Source organism: Octodon degus, unplaced genomic scaffold (genome assembly GCF_000260255.1).
Source record: "Octodon degus isolate 3935 unplaced genomic scaffold, OctDeg1.0 scaffold00093, whole genome shotgun sequence".
NCBI classification, from domain to species: Eukaryota; Metazoa; Chordata; class Mammalia; order Rodentia; family Octodontidae; genus Octodon; species Octodon degus.
This window is the reverse complement of record NW_004524669.1, coordinates 9,797,922-9,817,127: the sequence shown is the minus strand read 5'-3', so window position 1 is coordinate 9,817,127 and position 19,206 is coordinate 9,797,922. Positions and strand designations below refer to the sequence as shown.

The window sequence follows — 19,206 nt, the reverse complement described above, 5'->3', positions numbered from 1 at the left end:
GTCCGCATCTTGTACAGCAATTAACCACTAGGAAGAATGTATGCAATGTGTTAATTATTGAAACTGTCCTACCAATTTGGTTTGAAACTGTCTCATTGCTGTTTGTTTCTCAATAAAATTATGGGGGGAGAAAAGCCCTTGGGAGGATTTCCAGGAGGCCTTTGGAAAGGTTTGGGATTGCCAACCTGAGGCGCCTTCAAATGCTGTGAGCAGATTGGTACGAAATTACAATCAGGCTCAGAAGGTTTCGGTTGGGAACAAGGACTCTTTTGGAAAGAAGTCCAAGCCAGGTACCTTTCACGTAGCAAAGCATTTGGCTACATTTTGTCTGTGCCCTGAGCCTTTCTGTGAGGCTGAGGTTAAACCCAGCAGAGAATTGAGCTGATGGAAGAAGTTTCAAGGCAGCACAACGTTCATGCTGTGGCAGGGGCACTATTTGATACTTTTAGCCAGAGTTATGGTAAGAATTAGGAGCAAAGGCAGAGCCACAAGATTTAAAATTTTTACTATTTAGATCTTTGATCCATTTGGATTTCAGTTTAGTGCATAGTGACGGACATGGATCTAATTTTAGCCGTGAGCATGTGGAAAGCCTGGTTTCCCACAAGACGCTCTTTTTCCAGTGAATGTGTTTGGCCTCTTTGTCAAAGATAAAGTGTCTGTGTGTGGTTGTAGCTGCGTTTGCATCTTCTAATCTGTTCCATTAATCCTCAGGTCTGTCTTTTACTGGTCTATTGAAAGAAACAGTGAATGCTTAATTTTTTTTCTTCTTCTTCTTTATTTATTTATTTATTTTTACCAATTTTGCATGCTTATATCTGATAATCTGAACAACTAATTTGAAGACAACAATATGCAATATAAACATTGTTGAATTAATTCCTATCATTTTGTTTAGTAAAATTTTGCATAATTTCTTTAAAAAAATCAATCGATCAGTCTCAGTTAAGAAAAGGTAAGAATAAACCAATCTCTAAGAAAACCAAAAGAAAAAAAAGATGTGAAAGAATTTCTAGCTTTGCCAGAAGGAAACACCTGCAACGCTGGAACAGAGGTGGGCATGGCTGCTACGATTCTACTGTCATAAAGATGCCAAGTGCCTGGCATCAGGACAATGGGTGATGCCTGGAGGCATTTCATTATTGGCCAGATCCCACGCTTCACAGTCTTAAGGACACAGGGGTGTAAGTATTTTTGAAAGAAGAGAGCCTCAGGGCCACAAGGGGATGTGTTTTCCTGAGCTACACCATCCAGGCCCTCAGAAGCCCACGCAGCCATGGTCCAAGGGGGTCTGGTTATTGCTGCAGCTGGAATCAGACCTTGCCATCACCAATGTGGTATGAGCTTTTCAAGCATGCAGAATGGAAGAGTTCTGAGATCATGGAGCCTCTCACCCGGATCTCAGAAGAAGGTCTTAGAGGCCAGCAAAAGCATGTGCACCAGGAGACTCTGAGAGGACAGTGTGTAAAGCTGTGAGGGTGAAACCAAAAGGGCAGTGGAGACCCTGGAAGTTGGAGATGCCAGAAAGGTGGGACGTTTGCTACGGAAAGATACAGGCAAAAGTGGAGCCAGCTCAAGAGGAAGGCTGTGTGGGCTGCAAGAAACAGGGCTGTGGGGACGGGGCTACCCTTAGCAGCTCACGCCTTACTGCTACTTGCCCTGGGCCCTGGTATGGTGCCAAGGGATTTACTGGTCACCCTGCTGGGTTTTGCTATTGCTTTGGTGCCCTTGTTTTCTGACCCCTACTTCTCCCTTTCGAATGGGAGTGTTTACCGTGTGCCATTGTACACTGAAGCATTCAACTTCATTTTTTATTTGTACCTAGAGGTCCCCTCAGAGTCTCACACAGTCACAGGTGGGGCTTTGTGGAGGTGGCTGGATCTAAGGTGTGTGCTTCTTGGATTGAGCGCATCCCACCTGGTTGTGGGTAGCACCACCAAAAGGCCAGATGGGATCGAAGGGAGAGCTGGTGCTTCACACCACTGGAGAATGAAATCCCCATTGATACAGCCTGGTCCAGGTCTTCCGCAGCCCCTGGGCAGCAGCCGCTGGGGTCACACTGTGCACCAGGAAAGGTACTGCACTCTGGATATGCAGGCCTTGTGGCCTTGTCCTGCTTGAGGTTTCCTGGCAACAGGGGAGGGGGGTGTGCACATCAGCGCCAAACTCCAAGGGGCCAGCAGTGCCCCGCATTTCCCCGGGTCGGTGATGGGAGAGAGGAAGCAGCTATGGCTGAGGCGCTTGCAGGGGCTTCCAGGGCGGAGAGCTGAGTAGCTCCCTATGACCTGGAGCTGCACAGACCAGGCAGCCACAGAGCAAGGCGCTGAGGTCCCGACCACCTGGGGAAACCCCAGGGTGGGTTTGGTTTACCGGCCCGTGCACTGAGGCTGCCAGACACATCCGTCCGTTTTCCAAGATAACTCAAGTACTGTGACCTGAAACCCTTTTTCTGATCCCGTGGGATTCTGGGCTATTACTGTGTGAATCAACCACTAGGTAACTTCCCCTACTTCCAAAAGCCAGGCTGGGGCAGAAGGTAAAGAGAGACCGAGATGCTCTCGGTTTGGTGTCCCCGGCTCTTGTGCGCACAGAGGCCCCCGTGCCTTCTTTGGCTCATCGTTCTGAGGTTCAAGCCTTGGAGCCCTGCAGCTGGGGCTCCCCTGAAGCTGGGCCTCCTGTGGAGTGGCCAGTGTCTGCCTGTCCAGGGCACGCTGTCCCTCGAGTGCAAGTGCATGTGAGACCCAGGGTGACCTTGGAACACGACACTGAGCTGCAAAATTGAGACTCTGGGCTCTTTGAAGAGCTGCTGATGTTCCAGGAGGTGGAGAGTGCCCTCCAGCCGGTGACACAGGGATGGGTCCCCTGCATGGTCCACCTTTCATCATCACCCCTGGGTACCTGAGGCCAGGTGACTTCCTAGCGGAAAGCTTCTGCAGCTCAAATGCTTGGCATGGGCAGTGGCTGGCTCAGGGAGTACGCGCGGCAGATGGCATCCTGAAGGTTGTGACACGGACACAAGAAGAAGCCACTTGGAAACAGCTGGCCAGAGGGCGGCTCGACGGCAGGGCGCCCTCCCATCCCCTCCTAACTCAGGATCTCAGGAGAGCCCCCGCTGGGCCCCCAGTGATGCAGCGAGCCCCAACAGTGTCCCACTCCTAAAGGTTCTGTCACCTCCAGGTCACCACACTGAGGTGCAGGACAAGTGACCCTGCAAGCCATGGGAATTACAGAACGGCCGTCCTCCTCTGTTTGGCAACTGTGTGTGGGAACCGTAAAGGGCTCTCAGACATGGCTCCACTTTGGGCTCATGGGGAAGACTCTTAGACGGTCTCTTAAACAAATGAGGAAACTGAGGCAGGGATAGGAAACATAGCCAGGGTCACACAACCAGTGACAGAGCAGGAAAGAGCTGTGTGACACCAGCTAGCGTTAACTGCTGTGCAGTGCTGCTTTCTGCAGGTAAAACCAAGGGGGCCAGAGTTCATTCGTTCATTCATTCATTCATTCATTCATTCATTCATTCATTCATTCATCTATTGTTTTGTTAAGCAGGCCCTCTATGTGGCCCAGGCTGTCCTTGAGCCCACAGCTGTCCCCCTGCTGCAGCCTGTCGTGGGGGGTTACAGCCGGCTGCCAACACGCCTGGCTTCATGCTTGCTGTTACTTATCTCTTTGTTGCCACCAAATGAAAATGAGACGCAGACCTGAGCTTTGCTTTCCGGTGGTGGGAGCGGCTCCTAAGCAGGTGGGGCTGCAGTGTGGGCCGTGGGGCGGGGCCGGCTGGTCACAGGTCCCTGGTTCAGCCAGGCAAGGCTTACTCCTGGCCCTTCCTCCTGCAGGACCAGGGACAGAGCCTAGGATCAGGGGAAGGGTGCCAGCCTGCTCGGGCCCAGCCTGCCGGCCTGAGCCTGGACTCTCCTTCGAGGCCCTGGGACTTGCTACTGGCATCTGCCTTGGTGCCAGCCCTGGAGCACAGGGGACATGCAGAGGGCAAAGGCAAGGAAGGAGGAAGGGTACCCCCAGCCCTGTCTGCTACCAGCCGCGGGGCTCAGAGCCTCGCCCTCCATCCTGGCCCCAGGCTGGCTCAGCTTCCTCGGAGCCCCAGCACCAGCTAGGCTTCCGTGGCACACAGCGCTGGGCTTGGTCACCGCTCCCCCGCCGTGCTGCTCCCCAGCCCCCGGGGAAGCGCAGCCGCTCTACCTGCATGTGGCTCCTCTAAGTCCTGTCACCAACCCAGCATTCACTCCCTCTGCTTGAGAGACGCAGCGCGGCTTGTGCTGCCCACGGCTCCTGCGGCTGCGGTGCAGGAAGGTATGGGGCACTCCTCTTCCTGCTCGGCTGGCAGGTCGTCGAGCCCTGGGCACACAGCGCCGGCTTCGGTCTACCTGGTGACAAAGTCTATGGTGCCCTGATTGCCCAGGCTCTCTGCAACATCACCTTGAGGAGCGTGCCCGACACAGGTGCTTGTAATCAGTTTTAGAATTACCTGAAAATCCCGAAGCCAGAGTGGCGCCGCTGCTCCAGGGGCTGAGTCAGAGCCTGGCCCAAGCGCCCGTTCTGACTCCTCGGGCCCTGCAGGTGGGCACTCCTGTCCTCTCTGAGACCTTGTCTCAGGAGCCCAGCCTCTCTGTGGGGCTCACGACCCCGGCTTGGTCTTCCCCCCAGCCCTGCCTCTCCAGGGTCGGGCTCTCTGGGCTGTGCAGCCTCTGCCTACTGCACACCAGACTGCTGGCACCAGGCCTGGGTGCAGGTGACGTCAGAGAGAGGATGCCAGTCGCTTTCCAGGCTCCGAGGAGCTGCCTGCCTGTGGAGGCAGGGGTTGTTCTCCACAGCAGCGGCCAGCAGGAACACTGGTGCAGGAGGCCAGGGGATGGGCTGGGCTTGCTCGCCCCAGCAGGGCTTACTTATGCTCCTGGCTGGCTTGCCGAGACCTTTTGCAGAACAAGCAAAGGAAAACTCCAGCCCCAGAAAGGCAGAATTCAAACACAACTTGGAAAACCAGCACAAGAAGCCAAGTGGCTGGCCCCGAGGCCTTGCTGTGGCTGGCCAGCTGAGGCCTTGGAGGCGAACGCAGAAGTGGAGGAAGCCCAGGCTGGCTCCTCGTGGCAGGGAGCACGGATGCCTCTCTCCACACTGTGCACATGGCCGCTGCAGGCTGCGAGCTCCCCGAGTGGCATCTCATGCAATGTTCAGAAGCCGGGATGGCACAATCTCTGGGATGGGCGGGCCCAGTGGGCCTTCTTGGTGTGGCTGTCTGTCCCCTGGCTGCTCCACGCCCTCAGGCTCCCATGCGCGGGGTGCATCCCAATTCTTGCACTATGAAAAGCAGGGCCGCTGCCGCTCTGACAGCTGTTTCTGCTCACCCTCGTCTCCCCACAAACCGTCAGCATCCAGAGCACTTTTCCCTTTACAAAGGTGATAATTGGGTAACAAGCTGAGATTAAAGTAATTACAGTTAGACAGCTGGCGGGGCGGCCGGGCCTGGGGAAGCGGGCTGGTGCCTCGGCATCTGGCTCCAATCACTGCGCGGGCTGCAGGGTTTGCATTCATTGTGGAGCATAATTTAATATAAACATATTTAATTACAATTGATGAGCGATAAACTGCTCAAGAATGACTTAACCCCTTCTGAGCGTTAAAGCCTTGGGAACCCTGGGGGCCATACCTGCTCGTCGCCTGCCTCAGTCTCCCCATCCGACCCCACAGCCTTGCCCCTGTGGAGAGAGCCCCCTGAGGGGAGAGTCCCAGCACCATCACAAGCCAGGGTCAGGGCTTTCGACCTGTGGCCTGTCTGTTGCCCTCTGCCTCCCTGGGAGCTGTGTTGATGCCTCCCTCCTGCATGCAGGCTCCCCACGGGCCAGATGCTGCCAGGTCTGCTTCAGAGGGGCCGCAAGCTGCCTGGGAATGAGCCTCGAGTCCCTCGCAAATGCCTCTGGTCAACCTCCCTCTACACAGCAGCATGCTGTGACGTCCCCGTGGCAGAGTCCCTGTGCGCTCGCACAAAGCCACCCTGGAGATGGGCGACATGCTGCGGTTCTCCCTTGCCCAGCCGCAGCTGCTATGGGACAGCCACCCGGGGTGGGGCTCACCGCTGCCCTGACCCTTCACCAAAGAGGACCTGGGCAAGGCGCAGAGCTGCCGCTGCCGGGACCCTGTCCTTTGAGGTCTGCAGAGCAGACGGGGAGGGCCGAGGCTGAACCTGCTATGGCGACACCCACAGCCTGGAGTGATTCGGAAAACTCCCCACGAGTTTCCTTGTAACAAGGCGATTGAAACAACCTCACATTGAACTCTGTGTTTGCCTTTTGCTGTGGGGTCTAAAAGGTGACGCCAGACTCCTGAAAGCTAAAACGAGAACTGAAAAAGTTAACCATCTTTTTTTTTTTAATTGGAATATTCTCACACAGTTTGTGCTTATTAAGGTTGTCAGCATGTTTCAGGGACCCATTTCTGCATCCAGCTCACCGCATGTGAGCAGAAAAAGTTAATCATTCTTGAAGAAGAAAGTGTATTTGGGCTGGTGAGATGGCTCAGTGGTCTAAAGCACCTACTTAGAACAAGCTAAGCTAAGCAAAGCTCAGAGACCACAGTTCAATCCCCCAGCACCACATGCCAGCCAGCTCCGCCCCCTGGTGGGCTGAGCTGGCCACACACTAAATAAATAAATAAATAAATAAATGTTTAAAAAAAGAAAGTGTATTTGACTTTGGGAGGAATTGTTGAGCAGCATCGCCCTCTGGCAATTGTCGAATTGTCGGCAGGAGGTAGAAGAGGGCAAAGATTCAACTCTGGGAAAAACAGGCTCTCCCCACGCACAACACACTCAAAGCCAATTCTGGTTCTCCCACGGCCGGTCTGCCGCTGTAGCGCTGAGGTGCCTCTGTGCACGCCTGACAGTGCGGCAGAGGAGTGAAACAGACCTCTGGTGTCTGCTATTCAGAAGCCACCACGCCGTGGCCCAAATGAAAGCTGAAGAGCATCACAGGAGACAGCAGGAAAGCAGGACAGGTGGAAGCACAACCCGTGTCTGTGCTGTGACCTAGTGCCCAGGAGGACTGAGGACTCTTACAACTCAGTTAAACACAGCCCCATTAAAAATGGGCCCAAGACGACAAGAGATGTTCCCGAGGAGGGGCTGCCACCAGCTGGTGAGCACCAGGCTGATGCTTAGTGACGTTAGCCACTGGGGAAAGGAACGGTGGAGCCACAGTGCGGTGCTGCTTTGCATGTGACAGGATGGCTAAAATAAAGACAGATAATGACAAGTGTTGACAAGGATGTGGAGAAACTGGAGCCCTCCTTCACTTCATATAGAAATGTGAACAGTGCAGCTCCTGTGAATCGCAGTTTGCTGGCTTCTCAAATGGCTAAACACAGAGCGAGGCCCAGCACCCAGCAAGGCCACTCTAGGCATGTACCCAAAGGCCTGGAGACGCCCACACGACAGAGTTCACGTAAAGTGCTCTTGGCAGTGCCGCTTGTAACAACCCAACGTGCAACCGACCCCAACACCCGTCACCGATGAAAGTGGCCTGCACATGAGGGAGGGAGCAGCGTCATAATGTGACAGACTGGGGCGCTCGTGCACACGGTGACACGGGCGACCCAGAAGCATCATGCTGGGGGGATGAGGCCCCGAGATCATGACGGTGCAGTCCCATGCAGAGGATGCAGGCAGAGAGGGGAAGGCCACGGGGATGTGAAGTGGGCTCATGGCTGTGAGGACGGGGGCATGTGCGACTGGTGGGGTGGTGAACATCCTGGGATGGGCAGGTGGCCGAGCAGCAGGGGGAATGCACTACAAGCGCACTGAAGCACACGCTTTGCAGAGGCTGAGTGCTGGCTGGCCTTCCGTGGAATTTTAGCTTGATTCTTTTTTTTTAAGGACTGCCAATCGCGTGACTGGAGTTGGCCTTGCTGAGGAGCCCGGCAGCTCTGCAGAGTACGAGTTTTGCGGGGCAGTGGGAACTCACGAACAGCCCTGCTGGCTGGGCTGGGGTTGCGTGGAGTGGGACAGGGACTCCAGGACTTCAACCCCCCGCACGGGCTCGTGCTGGAGCACAGCTGGCTACAGGAGCCAACACCCCAGGAAGCAGCAGGCAGAGCCCAGGTACCTCCAGTGTGCTCCCAGAGTCACCCAGGGTGCACGGGAGCCTATGCCCAACGTGCTGCAGCCAGACGCAGCGGGAGCTCCTGGGAATGGTTCGCCCGCACCCTCAAGACGCGCTGCTCAGGCACAGTTCCACAGGGCTCTCTCACGGGACCCACATGTTCCCACGGAGACTTGACGCGGCCGGTCCTGCAGGCACAGTGGCCTGGCAGTCCTGGAGGACTGGGCCACCCTTCAAGTTGTCTGTTTCCAGCCTCTGCAGGGAGGTGGCTGTTCTTCCTCCGGAGGCCTGGAGGGGATGTGAGTGCTGCTTGGGGGCTTGCTCTCACACTCTCTGCCTGTCTGTCTATCTGTCTATCTGTCTGTCTCACTCACTCTCCTCCATTCTGAGGACACTGCAGACCAAAGTTGCTCGCACGTGGCCCAGTCAGCGACTGCACCTCACACTCGAGGGCCTGCGACCAGAGCACGCCAGAAACAGGACCCTCGCCCACATATCACACCCCCCCTCGCCTCTGCCCAAGAGGAGTGTGTGCACAGGCAGAGGAAGTCAGGAGGGTGTGTGAAGGTCCAGAGCCCAGCCTGCCTTGCCAGCAGTGCTGCTGAGCATGCAAGGGGCCCGGGCCTGGCCCTGGTCACATGGCCACTCGGGCCACTCTCCTGCTGCCCATGTGCATGGGCAACAAGTGCCCGTGGGCCAGGTGCTGTGGCGACAGTCCTCAGCTCCCTGGCTCCCGACCACACAGCCAGAGAGTAAGGTCCTAGGAAACAGCCTCAAAGCCAGTCATGGTGGCCGCCACTTGGACAAGGTTATTGTCTTAGTTACTGTTTACTCGTTGCTGGGACAAATACCCAACACTCAAGATGAAGGAAGGAAAGGTTTATTTAGCTCACAGTTACTGGAGGGTTCAGTCCATATTCCGCTGGCTGCAAGGCAAACAACAGCAGTTCATGAGGCAGAAAACAGTGAAGAGCAGAGGAGGAGCAGCGGCTGCAGCGGCGTCCATCAAGCCTGTCTCTTCCTTCTGCGCTGACTGCAAAGGCTGGCGCCCCATGGCGATCATAGCTCTTCCAAAGTGGTGTGGCTGTGAAGATCAAGCTCCTCGGAAGACTGAGACTTTTCCACGGAAGCAGGGAGGGGCGGCAGGAAGTTGGGCAGGGCGCCAGGAAGCCTTTCTCCATTCCTGGGCCCTGCCACCTGCCGGGCTAGGCCCCCACCTAGAGAACTGCAGGAGCTGATTCAGCCAAGTCCACACAATGTATCAACTAACACAGCTATCAAGGTGGGAAGTGACATGGTTTCAGAGATGTGCATTTTACATTTCAGGTTCTGTCTGAGCCAGGCATGGCTATGTACCCACAATCTGAGCACTTGGGAGGCTGAGGCAGGAGGATCCCTGCAAGTTCAAGGTCAGCCTGGCTACACAGTGAGTGCAAGGCCAGCCTATGGAGACTCTACCTCAAGAAAAAAAAAAAGAAAAAGAAAAAGAAAAGAGCTGGTTTTAGTTTTACTGAAACAATTGCGTTACATTTTGGTTAGACTTGCCAAGCTGGCCCTGCCCCTGGAGCAAAAATGGTGATTGAGATTGGGCGTGGCGGCACACACCCATAATCACAGCTCTTGGGAGACTAAAACTAGGAAGGATCATTGCAGGTCTGATCTTTGTAGCGAGACCCCGGAGGCCCTGCACTACATACATTAAAAAAAATGGTTACTGCTTTCAAAGGTCACTAAGTTTTCCTGTATAATCTGGGTCCCTGTCACAAACATAATTTATTCTTTTAAAGGTCTCCTAACTAAGAGGATCTGTCACAGTTGACTGAAACCAGTCTGCCTCTGTCTTTTGCTGAGGAAACTGCTTTGTCCAGAGATCTTTTTGTTATATATATATATATATATATATATATGATTGAATTCAGGACCTTGCATTTGCCAGGCAAGCACTTATTCTACCGAGCTATCTCCCTGGCCCTTCAAAATATTTTCAATGAGAAAAAAAAATCTATGAAATTCTTTTTTTGTTTGTTTGTACCAGGATTCGAACTCAGGACCTTGCTCAAGCCAGGCAGGCACTTGTGCCCCTGAGCTATCTTCCCAGCCCCAATGAAATTTTTTATTCATTATGATTATTATTATTTTGTATTTTAGTAAGGATCTACAGGGTCTACAGGGTCTCACTAGGTAGATTGGACTCCATCCCTGTGTTCAGCCTCCCAAAGAGATGGGATTACAGGCGTGCAGGCCCCCACGCCTAGTCTCAATCTCCATTTCAGCGTACCCCGGGGGGCGGGGCTGGCACGGCCTGCCAGGGATTGAACCCTGGTCCCTGCATCTGCTTAAACAGGAGCTTTAATCCGCTGAGCTATTTGGCCGGTCCTGAAATTTTTAAGAATATAAAAACAGAGCTCGAACAACTGAAGTAAAAAAAACATTCGCCACAGAACGTAAGCGGAGCCTGCCAACTATAGGGTTTTTTCCAAGTATATTTTAAAGACAAGCCGTGTCCTGTAGACACAACCGAATGTCCATGCAGCAAAGGAAGAAAGAGGGCAACCCGCCCGGCCGCTGCTCGCCTCCGGGCACACGCGCAGGCCGCTGGCCAGCCCGGCCCGGCTGCGTGGTGGCCCCCGCACAGAGCGCTGGCCCGGCTGCGCTGGAGCGCTGAGCCAGGAGCTCGCGCCTCGCCAACGTCTTCTCCCCGCCTCTCGGCACTCGGAGCTGCACGGACATTCTGGGCTTTAGCGAATCTCCAGCGCGGTCTCTTGAGGGCTTTGGTTCCAGTTTCGTGCTTGGGCAAGGTGGTAGCCCCACCTCCTCCCGCAGCATCGCGACAGCGAGCCAATTTCCTGGTCAATTTTAAACTGCTTGTCAATGTGACTTCATCCTCTCAGTTCCATACAAATGTAATGAAATGTGCTAAGTGGGGAGGCGACTGCTGCTGCTAGCTGGGACAGAGCAACCGAGCCTGGGTATAAGTGCGGCTTGGCGACCCTTGGGCCTGCTGGCTGAGCGCAGGGAAGCGCTGTGGGAGGGTCTTGGGGGGCGGCAGGACTTGGGGGCGGCAACCTGGGGGTCGGGGCGCCATGACCCTCAGTGGAGTGGCTGTGCTGGGGAAGGAGACAGATTTCCAGGGCTGAGGACACCCAGCTGGGGGTCAGGTGCACAGTGACCGCCAGCAGCCCCCAGGAAGCTGGGGTCCACAGCAAGTGGTCGTCACAGGCTGAAGGTCCATGGTGGGGAACAGAGGTCGGGAAGGCTGGAAAGGCAGAGGGGAGCTTTCAGGGCTCCGAGGAGGAGGGTCAAACTGAAGGAACCAGCACCGGGGCGAGGGGTGGAGTGAAGGGTTCCAGGGCGCATCTGTGGGAAGGACCCAGTCAGGGTCCGGGCTGCCGGGAGAGCTTCCCACTGCAGTGACCGCAGTGCAGTCGCAAAGCTGTCAGAGGACAGCACCGCGCTCCCTTGCAGGTGCTGCTGGGACTGCTGTTTCCTCAGAGCGAGGATAAACCCTGCCCACTCCATCAAGGTCGCCCTTCTGCCTGTCTGCCGTCTACAGCACCTGTCGGGGGCAGAGGGAAATTCTCCGCAGGTGCCGGACACCTCCGGAAGCCCATAACTGCTTCTGCACAAAGCTTGGCGTGCACCCAAAACAAGGAAGACACAACAAAACCCAAGAGGATGCTGAAAAGCACAGTGAAAATGGCCCCACTGTCTTAGACTTTGAAATAAGTATTGCAGATACAAGTACTATCCGTTGCTGCTATATAAAGAATTCTAAAATTGAGAGTTGTGGTGGTGCAAACCTATAATCCCAGCACTCGGGAGGCTGAGGCAGGAGAATCGCTTGAGTTGAGGCCAGCATGGGCTCTGGAGTGAGTTCAAGGCCAGCCTGAACTACATTGTTAGAACCTGTCTGAAAAAAAACCTGAAATACAGCTGGGGTTTGATCCCAGGGTGCGCTGAGACAGCGATTGAGACTGGGCGTGGTGGTGCACACCTGCAATCCCAGCGCTTGGGAGGCTGCAAACAGGAGAATTACTACAAGTCTGATATGTGTAGTGCGACCCTGTTGACCTGCACTAAACACATTTGAAAAAATGTAAAACGAGCAGCTCTGCTTGGCGCAGCCGCTCCCTCTGGGTGTCTTCCCCAAAGAGTGAAAGAAGTCCTGCTGCAGCCCTACAGCCTACCCATGTCTACAGCGCTCAGCGCACAAGAAGAGGCTTAGAAGAGGCCCACATGGCCGCCACAGATGAACAGACAGAGAAAATGTGGCATTTACACTCTGTCACAAAGAAGGACAAACTTGGGTCACTTGTAGGAAACAGAGGCACTTGCGGCCATGATGCTAAGAGGAATAAACTGGGTACCGATGCGCAAATGCCTCGTGGCTCCTCTTCCATGAGAAAACGGAAGTGTAAAGAAGAACCAGGGGAAGGAACATGGAGCAGTGAGACACATCTTGGCGAATGGGAAGGAAACAGGAGGGGGAGGGTGTGCACAGCGCCCTGCAGGGCGGCCCTGCAAGCAGGGCTGAGAAGACAGCAGCGGCGGACAAGCACGAGCGGCGGCGCAAGGTAGAGGATGCGAACGAACTAGCAAAGCTGTGCTGCAGCAGCCACGCCCGACAAAAGGCGAGCCGTCAGCAGGGGCTTTAGAGGCCCAAGTACACGGCACCTGGACGGGCTTACGTCCGAGTGAAGAAGTGCTGCAGGCGAGGGGCGGGAAGCAGCCCTGGGAAGAAGCACACTGTGTCGCTGCACGGGGCAGATAGAACCGATGTGAGGCGCAGAACACTGCCTTGCTCTGGTTAAGAGTGACTTTCGATAAAGAGATACATTAACACAACGTAAAGAGCCCCAAATAGTTACAAAACAAAAATTAACAAAACTAAACGTGAAACACATCTGGGCTGTGACCGAGGCACGGCCACCGCAGGGGTCTAAATCAAATGAAGTTTGCTCTCAGACTACAGCAGGATTAACCTAAAAACCAATCACAATGACAACAAAACCACGTTTAAAAATCCCCAAGTGCTTGAAAACCAAGTTGTAAATATCCATGAATTGAATAAGTCACCCCAAAATAAAATATTTCTACACACGGTTGCTGAAAGCACAAGCACAGCTGTCTGCACTTGGCGAGACAGACTCGGGTGACAGAGCCTAAGGGTGGGGCTGGGAACGAGGCTGGCGTTTAGAGCTTGAAAGAGACGGGCAAGCTGAGCTCTAAGAAGGTGGACGGCGGCCACAGCGAGGGGAAGGGCCGCGGGGAGTTGGCAACGAGGCCGCCTTTAGGGGAGGGCGGGCTCTGGGCTCCTGGAATCTGCTCCAGATCTCGGGCTCGAAGCAGCGGCAGCGCGGACTCCGGGGCACCTGCACTGGGAAGACGGTTTACAAAGCCGAGTGCAGTTCAGAGTGGATCGCTGCCCCCTATTTTTCCCACTTTTGTGATGGGGAATCAAAAACCATTCTGAAAAGCCCAAGTTCAGTCCACTGGGGAAAAGTGATTAAAATGGATAAAGCCCCAAGGAAGACTTTAAAGATAGAAAATGAACAAACAACAAAAACAAAAACACCACACACAACAACAACAAAAACCACAGCACAATACAAAAAAATAAAAGAGGGATCTCTGTGTATCTCAAAGGTCTTAAAGGCATACATAAAGAGCTAAAAGACACCAAGGAGAATGCTAGAGCCATAAACTTGATTAATTCAGGTGAATGGGACAAATTCTTTTTTAAAACACTAATTTACCAAAATTGACACCTGGAAAAAAAGCAAAATTCAAACGTTTAACACATCCATTAAACACAAAAAATGTAATTAATGTCCTATCCCAAAGAAAGCTTACAGCCCAAATAGAATCCATCAATAAATTACCTAAATATTTCAAGAATTAAAATCAGTCTTTTACAAGCAATTCCAAAAACAGATAAGACAAAGTCACTTCTGAATTCATTTTCTGACTCCCGCATAACCTGACGCATAACTTACCAATGCAGGAAACCCTGCAAAGAAGCAAATGGTGTGCACCAAGCTCTCGCACGAGTGAGTGAAACCGCAAATATTTGGTTAAGTCAAATAAAGATATAAGGAAATCAAATCTCATAATATATAAAAGAATAGATGTTTGCCAAGTTTACTTATGCTAGAAAGACACAGCTGACTCAATATTTAAAAAGCAATATATTTCACCCCATGGATCAAATAAATTTAAGAAGCTGTGTCGTAACTAGACAGATATAGAAAAAGTACTGATGAAATTCAATCTTACGTTCATGATTTTTTGCATTCTTAACAAACTAGAAATGAAAGGAGCCGGCTGGGTCCCCAGGCTGGCTCAGGGGACTGAGGTTCGATCCCCAGGTCCCCATGCCTTACCAGACCCGCCCTTAAGGCAGCCTGAGCCTGCCAAAAAAAGAAAGAAAGAAAAAAATGGAAGGGAACATCCTTAACTAGTAAAAACTGTCTTTTCTAAGGTCCACAGTAAGTGTTCGTAGTGAAATAGCGAGTTTTCCCCTGAGGTTGAAAGACACGATGGTATCTGCAATCACTGCTTATGTTAAATATTACACTGGAGGGCCAAAGAAAATCGAATTTAAAGTCTGTTTGATTTTTTGAGAACAAAGGCCATCGTTGTTTGTAAGTAGCATGATTGTTTACATGAAATGGCCAAATAATCTACAAATAAACTTTGGCCAATAAGCATAATAAAAGGTACTAAGTGTGCCTGGTGTGGCGGTGCACATCTGTAATCTGAGTGCTCTGGGAGGCTGGGGCAAGAGGATCTTAGGTACATAACAAGACCCCAACTCAAAATAAAAATTTTAAAAAGGGCTGGCGACCAGCTCAGTGGAGAGGCCTGCACTCCGCTCAGCTCAGGGTGCCCCTCCACACACCCGAAGTTGCTAAGCACTGTTGGTCACCAAGGAAATTCAGATTAAAACCGCAATGACTTTCCTCTCAGACTCCTAAGAATGGACAGACTTTACTGGACTTAGTGAGGATGTAGAACAACTAGAACTTGAAACGCTGCTGGTAGGAGCATAACTCCATGCGTAACTTAAGAACTCCTCTGTGAAATCCACTAAAATTCTACAAACACACCCCTCATGGTGCAGCTGGTCTGGTCTGTGGGATGAAACCATCAGAAGTTCGTTGACATGTGCACCAAAGCCTGTACAGGGACACTCGTGGCTCCATGGCTCCTGACCACGCTGAGCAGAAACAGCGCCAATCGCAGCGCCCAGCAGCGTACTCACGGATATTATGCAGTGATGAAAGATGGTGACACTTACTGCCACAGAGAGCTCAGACACACTTTTTGGGGGATGGGGGAAGCCAAACTCAAGACTACCCACTGCAGGACTCTATTTATATACAGTCTTGAAGCATCAGAAATCCTCTCCTGCATTGAACACTGCTCAGCTTGCGTGGAGGCCAGAGCCCTGAAGGGGCGCAAGGGCTTCCAGGATGCTGTCCATGCTCCACCCCTGGTCTAGAGCCCATTGCCGCGGGCCTCACTCTCTAGAGCAGGTAAAGCTCCATCACTCTTCTGACTGCTGCAAGTGTGCGAAGCTGCATCCTCGCGTGGTCAGTGGCCCCTGCAGAAAGAGGCTGCGGCTCAGGGTCTCCTGCCCAGTCGTGGGCAGCCCCATCTCTGCTCGCTTCCTGCTCTGATTGCAGCATCGAGACCACGCCTCTCACGCAGGGCCCGACCTACCTCCGCGGCCAGCACAGTGGCCTTGGCTCCAGCCCTTCAAGGGCAGATGGACATCAACCTGTGCACAGCCAAGACAAAGCAGCGAGCTCGAGTCTTTGGGCACCGAACCCCCCGTGCGTCTTGGGCAACACCGGAAATAAGGGGTTTGAGAAATGACCTTTCACTGTGAGCTCCCTGAGGAAGTGCGATCGGCCTCCGGGAGTCACAGGGCACATGGAGAGCACTTGTCACATCATGGTCATCAAAACCTGCAGAGAAAGAGGGCTCTGTGTGCCACTGACTTTGGTGAGAAGCAGGCAGGCGTCAGCATCATCCTACAAAGAGCGTGTTTCTTGGCTTGGTTTTGAGCCAGGGTCTTGCTGTGTCGTTCAGGCTGCTTTGCACTCACCACGGAGCCCAGGCTGGCCTGGAACTCCTGAGGAGTCTCCCACCTCAGCATCCCTGGTGCTGAGGTTACAGGTGTGCACCTCCACACCGGGCCCTAAACCCAGCGGAAGGACCTGTGTTATTAAGTAGCACAGGACAGCGGACGTAAAGCTAGGATAATCCACGGTGGCAGCTTCTTCATAGCTACTCAGATTTTACAAATAATATCAAGGCCATCCAAACCCTTTGGGGCCACAAGAAAGGTGCCACCAAGGGCCCTTTCCTGCTGTCATGGGAGCGCATGGGGTGAGGGCCCGTGTGGCAGAACCTTGTTGGGAGCTGGGGGTCGGTGCCCTTTTCACTCCAAGCTGAAGCATAATAGTCCGTCATCAGTCTTTTGATTTTACTTAATCTGGTGCGAAGAGGCTCATCTTTTTTGATAAGCACTTATTAGGTGTGTTTTTCCTGACACAGACAGACAAGAAATATGTTCCTGAGCCTCATCTAAAACACAGCATGGCTAATTACAGAGCAGTGTGGAGAGGAGGGAGCGGGAGTCCCTCCTGGCGGTGTCTACAAAGTCAGGTCAGCCCCCCAGCCCTCCCACCCAAGGCCGGGCAGCGAGCTCTGCGGGCCGGGGCGGCATTTAGTGACCAGAGCCCAAGTACGGCATTGGACGGAGGTCAAGAGTTTCCCAGCAGAGGGGCTCGGCCTGGAGGCAGAGGCTGTCAGTCCCAGAGGTGGCAATGACTTGCCTCACGTGTTTGTGGTAAGGATCCAGCCTGTCTCACCCAGCACCGAGCTGAGGACAAAATCAGCATGGGGCAAGTGTCAAAATGCAGCACCCAGGACAGGCGACAGCGGCGACTCCACGGCCCCTGTAGCCCGACTCTACCGGGACCCCTGAATGCCAGCTGGCCTGCAGAGCTGTCCCTGCCATCTCACCCCAGGTCCGCCAGAATCCAGGGTGGTTCCCCACCTGCAGGCTTCAAGCTGCAAGAAACAGTCCACCTAGTTCAGTCTGATTTGGGGGCACCTTGAACATGGTTATGCCCCAAACAACCAGTTCACTGAGTTTTTTAAAAATTAATTTTCATTGCAAAATATATTTACCTGAAAATTTAGAAAGTTAAATTAGACCCATGACTCACAAACTCCCTACAAAGAGGAGTGAGGAAACTCATAAAAGATGACCTTTCTCCCATTCCTCAAGGTCGGCATTGAAATGAGTAGTGAAGGGTTTTCATAAAGACCTGCTCAAATGGGCAGGAGGATAGCCAGAGGGCAGTCCACAGCGGGGTGCAAGGACAGCGGCCTGCGTCAGCGTCACAGAGGGACTGGGCAGCCTCAGCAGCCACAGACTTGAGAGGCTAGAGGAAGCTTCCACATCCAGCAGGACTCCTGGTCACCCTGATCTGTGTGCTTTGAGGAGACGGCTACGGGTCCTAACAGAGACACAAGCATGACACAGCTTCCCCCAACACACTGGAGAAGCAGGGTTCAAATCCAAGCTCCCCTACTCTTTCTTCAGGAGACTGGTGACAAATTTCCCCATCTTTCTACATCATAAACAAATAGGTGGTTGGAGGCATCAGCAGGGGGGCTGCTTGTGAGACCCCTGATCCCTGAGGGGCTGTGTGGAGAGCTCGGAGCTAGGGCCCGACACGGCGTCTGGAGCAAATGTGCGGCGGGCCCGAGTCCCCTAGCCTGACCCAGCTGAGTCCCCAGGACCTGTCACCTGTCTCTGTCTTAGGCTGTGTGTCACCTTCATTGTCTTCCAGGGCTCTGTGTGGTGACAGACTTTCTGTGGCGCCACGCCAGTGGTCCGTTCTGGGCATCAGACCACAGCCCTGGCCTGGACTACTTCATCTCACCGCCACCATCTTGGCTGAACCTCACCCAGGCCTCAGCACCTCCGGGAGCCACGCAGATTGCTAGGAGGATGCAGCTCTCCAATGCTGGTTCAATATAATGCTTCCGTGAATATTGCGCAGAACAAAGAAACGTTAACCAGTTCTCGGGGAATGGAGTAGACACGCTTGATGTACTCTAGACTTGATGAAAGCATTGGCGTTGGCCAGCACTGTGTATGCAGGTGGAAGCTGCCCTAAACATGTATTCCTGTCCATCAATCCAAAAATTAATAGCTCCGGGCACAGTGGCACATGCTTGTAATCCCAGTACTGTACTTGGGAGGCTGAGACAGGAAGATAACAAATTTAAGGGGAGCCTGGAAAATTATTAAGACCTGTCTCAGATGGATCTCAGTGGAAGGGCTCTCCTCGGTTCAGTTCCCAGTATGGCAAGCAAAGAAACAAGACCAAAAGCACTGGCACCCCAGTGCTACAGAGTGAGGCTCGGGGAGGCGAGCACCATAGAACTGGGCCCCGTCACCAATTGCAACAGTGTGGCAATGACCTCTCAGGATTCATGTTGAAATGTAGGCCCCACTGTGTGGGCATTAAGAGTTGGACTTTTGTAGAAAGGAAGTCATAGGGCCAGAGCCCTCATCAGGGTCTGCGCCTTCTGAAAGAGTGGACGCCCCCTGATCCCCAGCCCGGCCAGTCACTATCTTGGAAGCAGGTCTGCGGCCCTCACCAGACCTGCTGGAGCCTGGACTTTCCAGCCTCCAGAGTCATGGGAGATGCATTTTGGCGCAGATAAGCCACGTGAGCTTGGGAAATTTGCTTCAGGAGGTGGACCAGGACGTGGCGCCATGGTGCAGATTACAGTGGCCCTGATCCCACAAGCCCAAGCTCTGTCACAGAACTGTAGCCCTGGAAAGGAATCCCAGAAGTGAGCAGTGAGCATGCGCGCGTGCGCGCGCACGCGCGCGCGCGCACACACACACACACACACACACACACAGTCATTCTTTGGACAAGCACTGGGGGCTGGAGGAAGGTCTCTCCAGGTTGGTGAGGCTCTCTCTGCCCCATCTTTGGGGCACTTATTTATTTATTTATTTATTTATTTTTTGGTGGAACCAGGGATTGAACTCAGG

At 53.3% G+C, this 19,206-nt stretch overlaps 1 protein-coding gene across 1 annotated transcript in view; it reads right to left on the bottom strand.

The window, feature by feature from the left end:
• LOC101579981 (syntaxin-7-like) overlaps window positions 1-10,937 on the bottom strand; it is a 71,913-nt gene extending 60,976 nt beyond the window's left edge. The window contains 3 exon segments of the mRNA XM_023722906.1: window positions 8,215-8,299; window positions 8,486-8,565; window positions 10,611-10,937. Coding sequence (XP_023578674.1) covers window positions 8,215-8,299; window positions 8,486-8,565; window positions 10,611-10,937 — 492 coding nt within the window.
• Window positions 10,938-19,206: the final 8,269 nt, after the last annotated feature.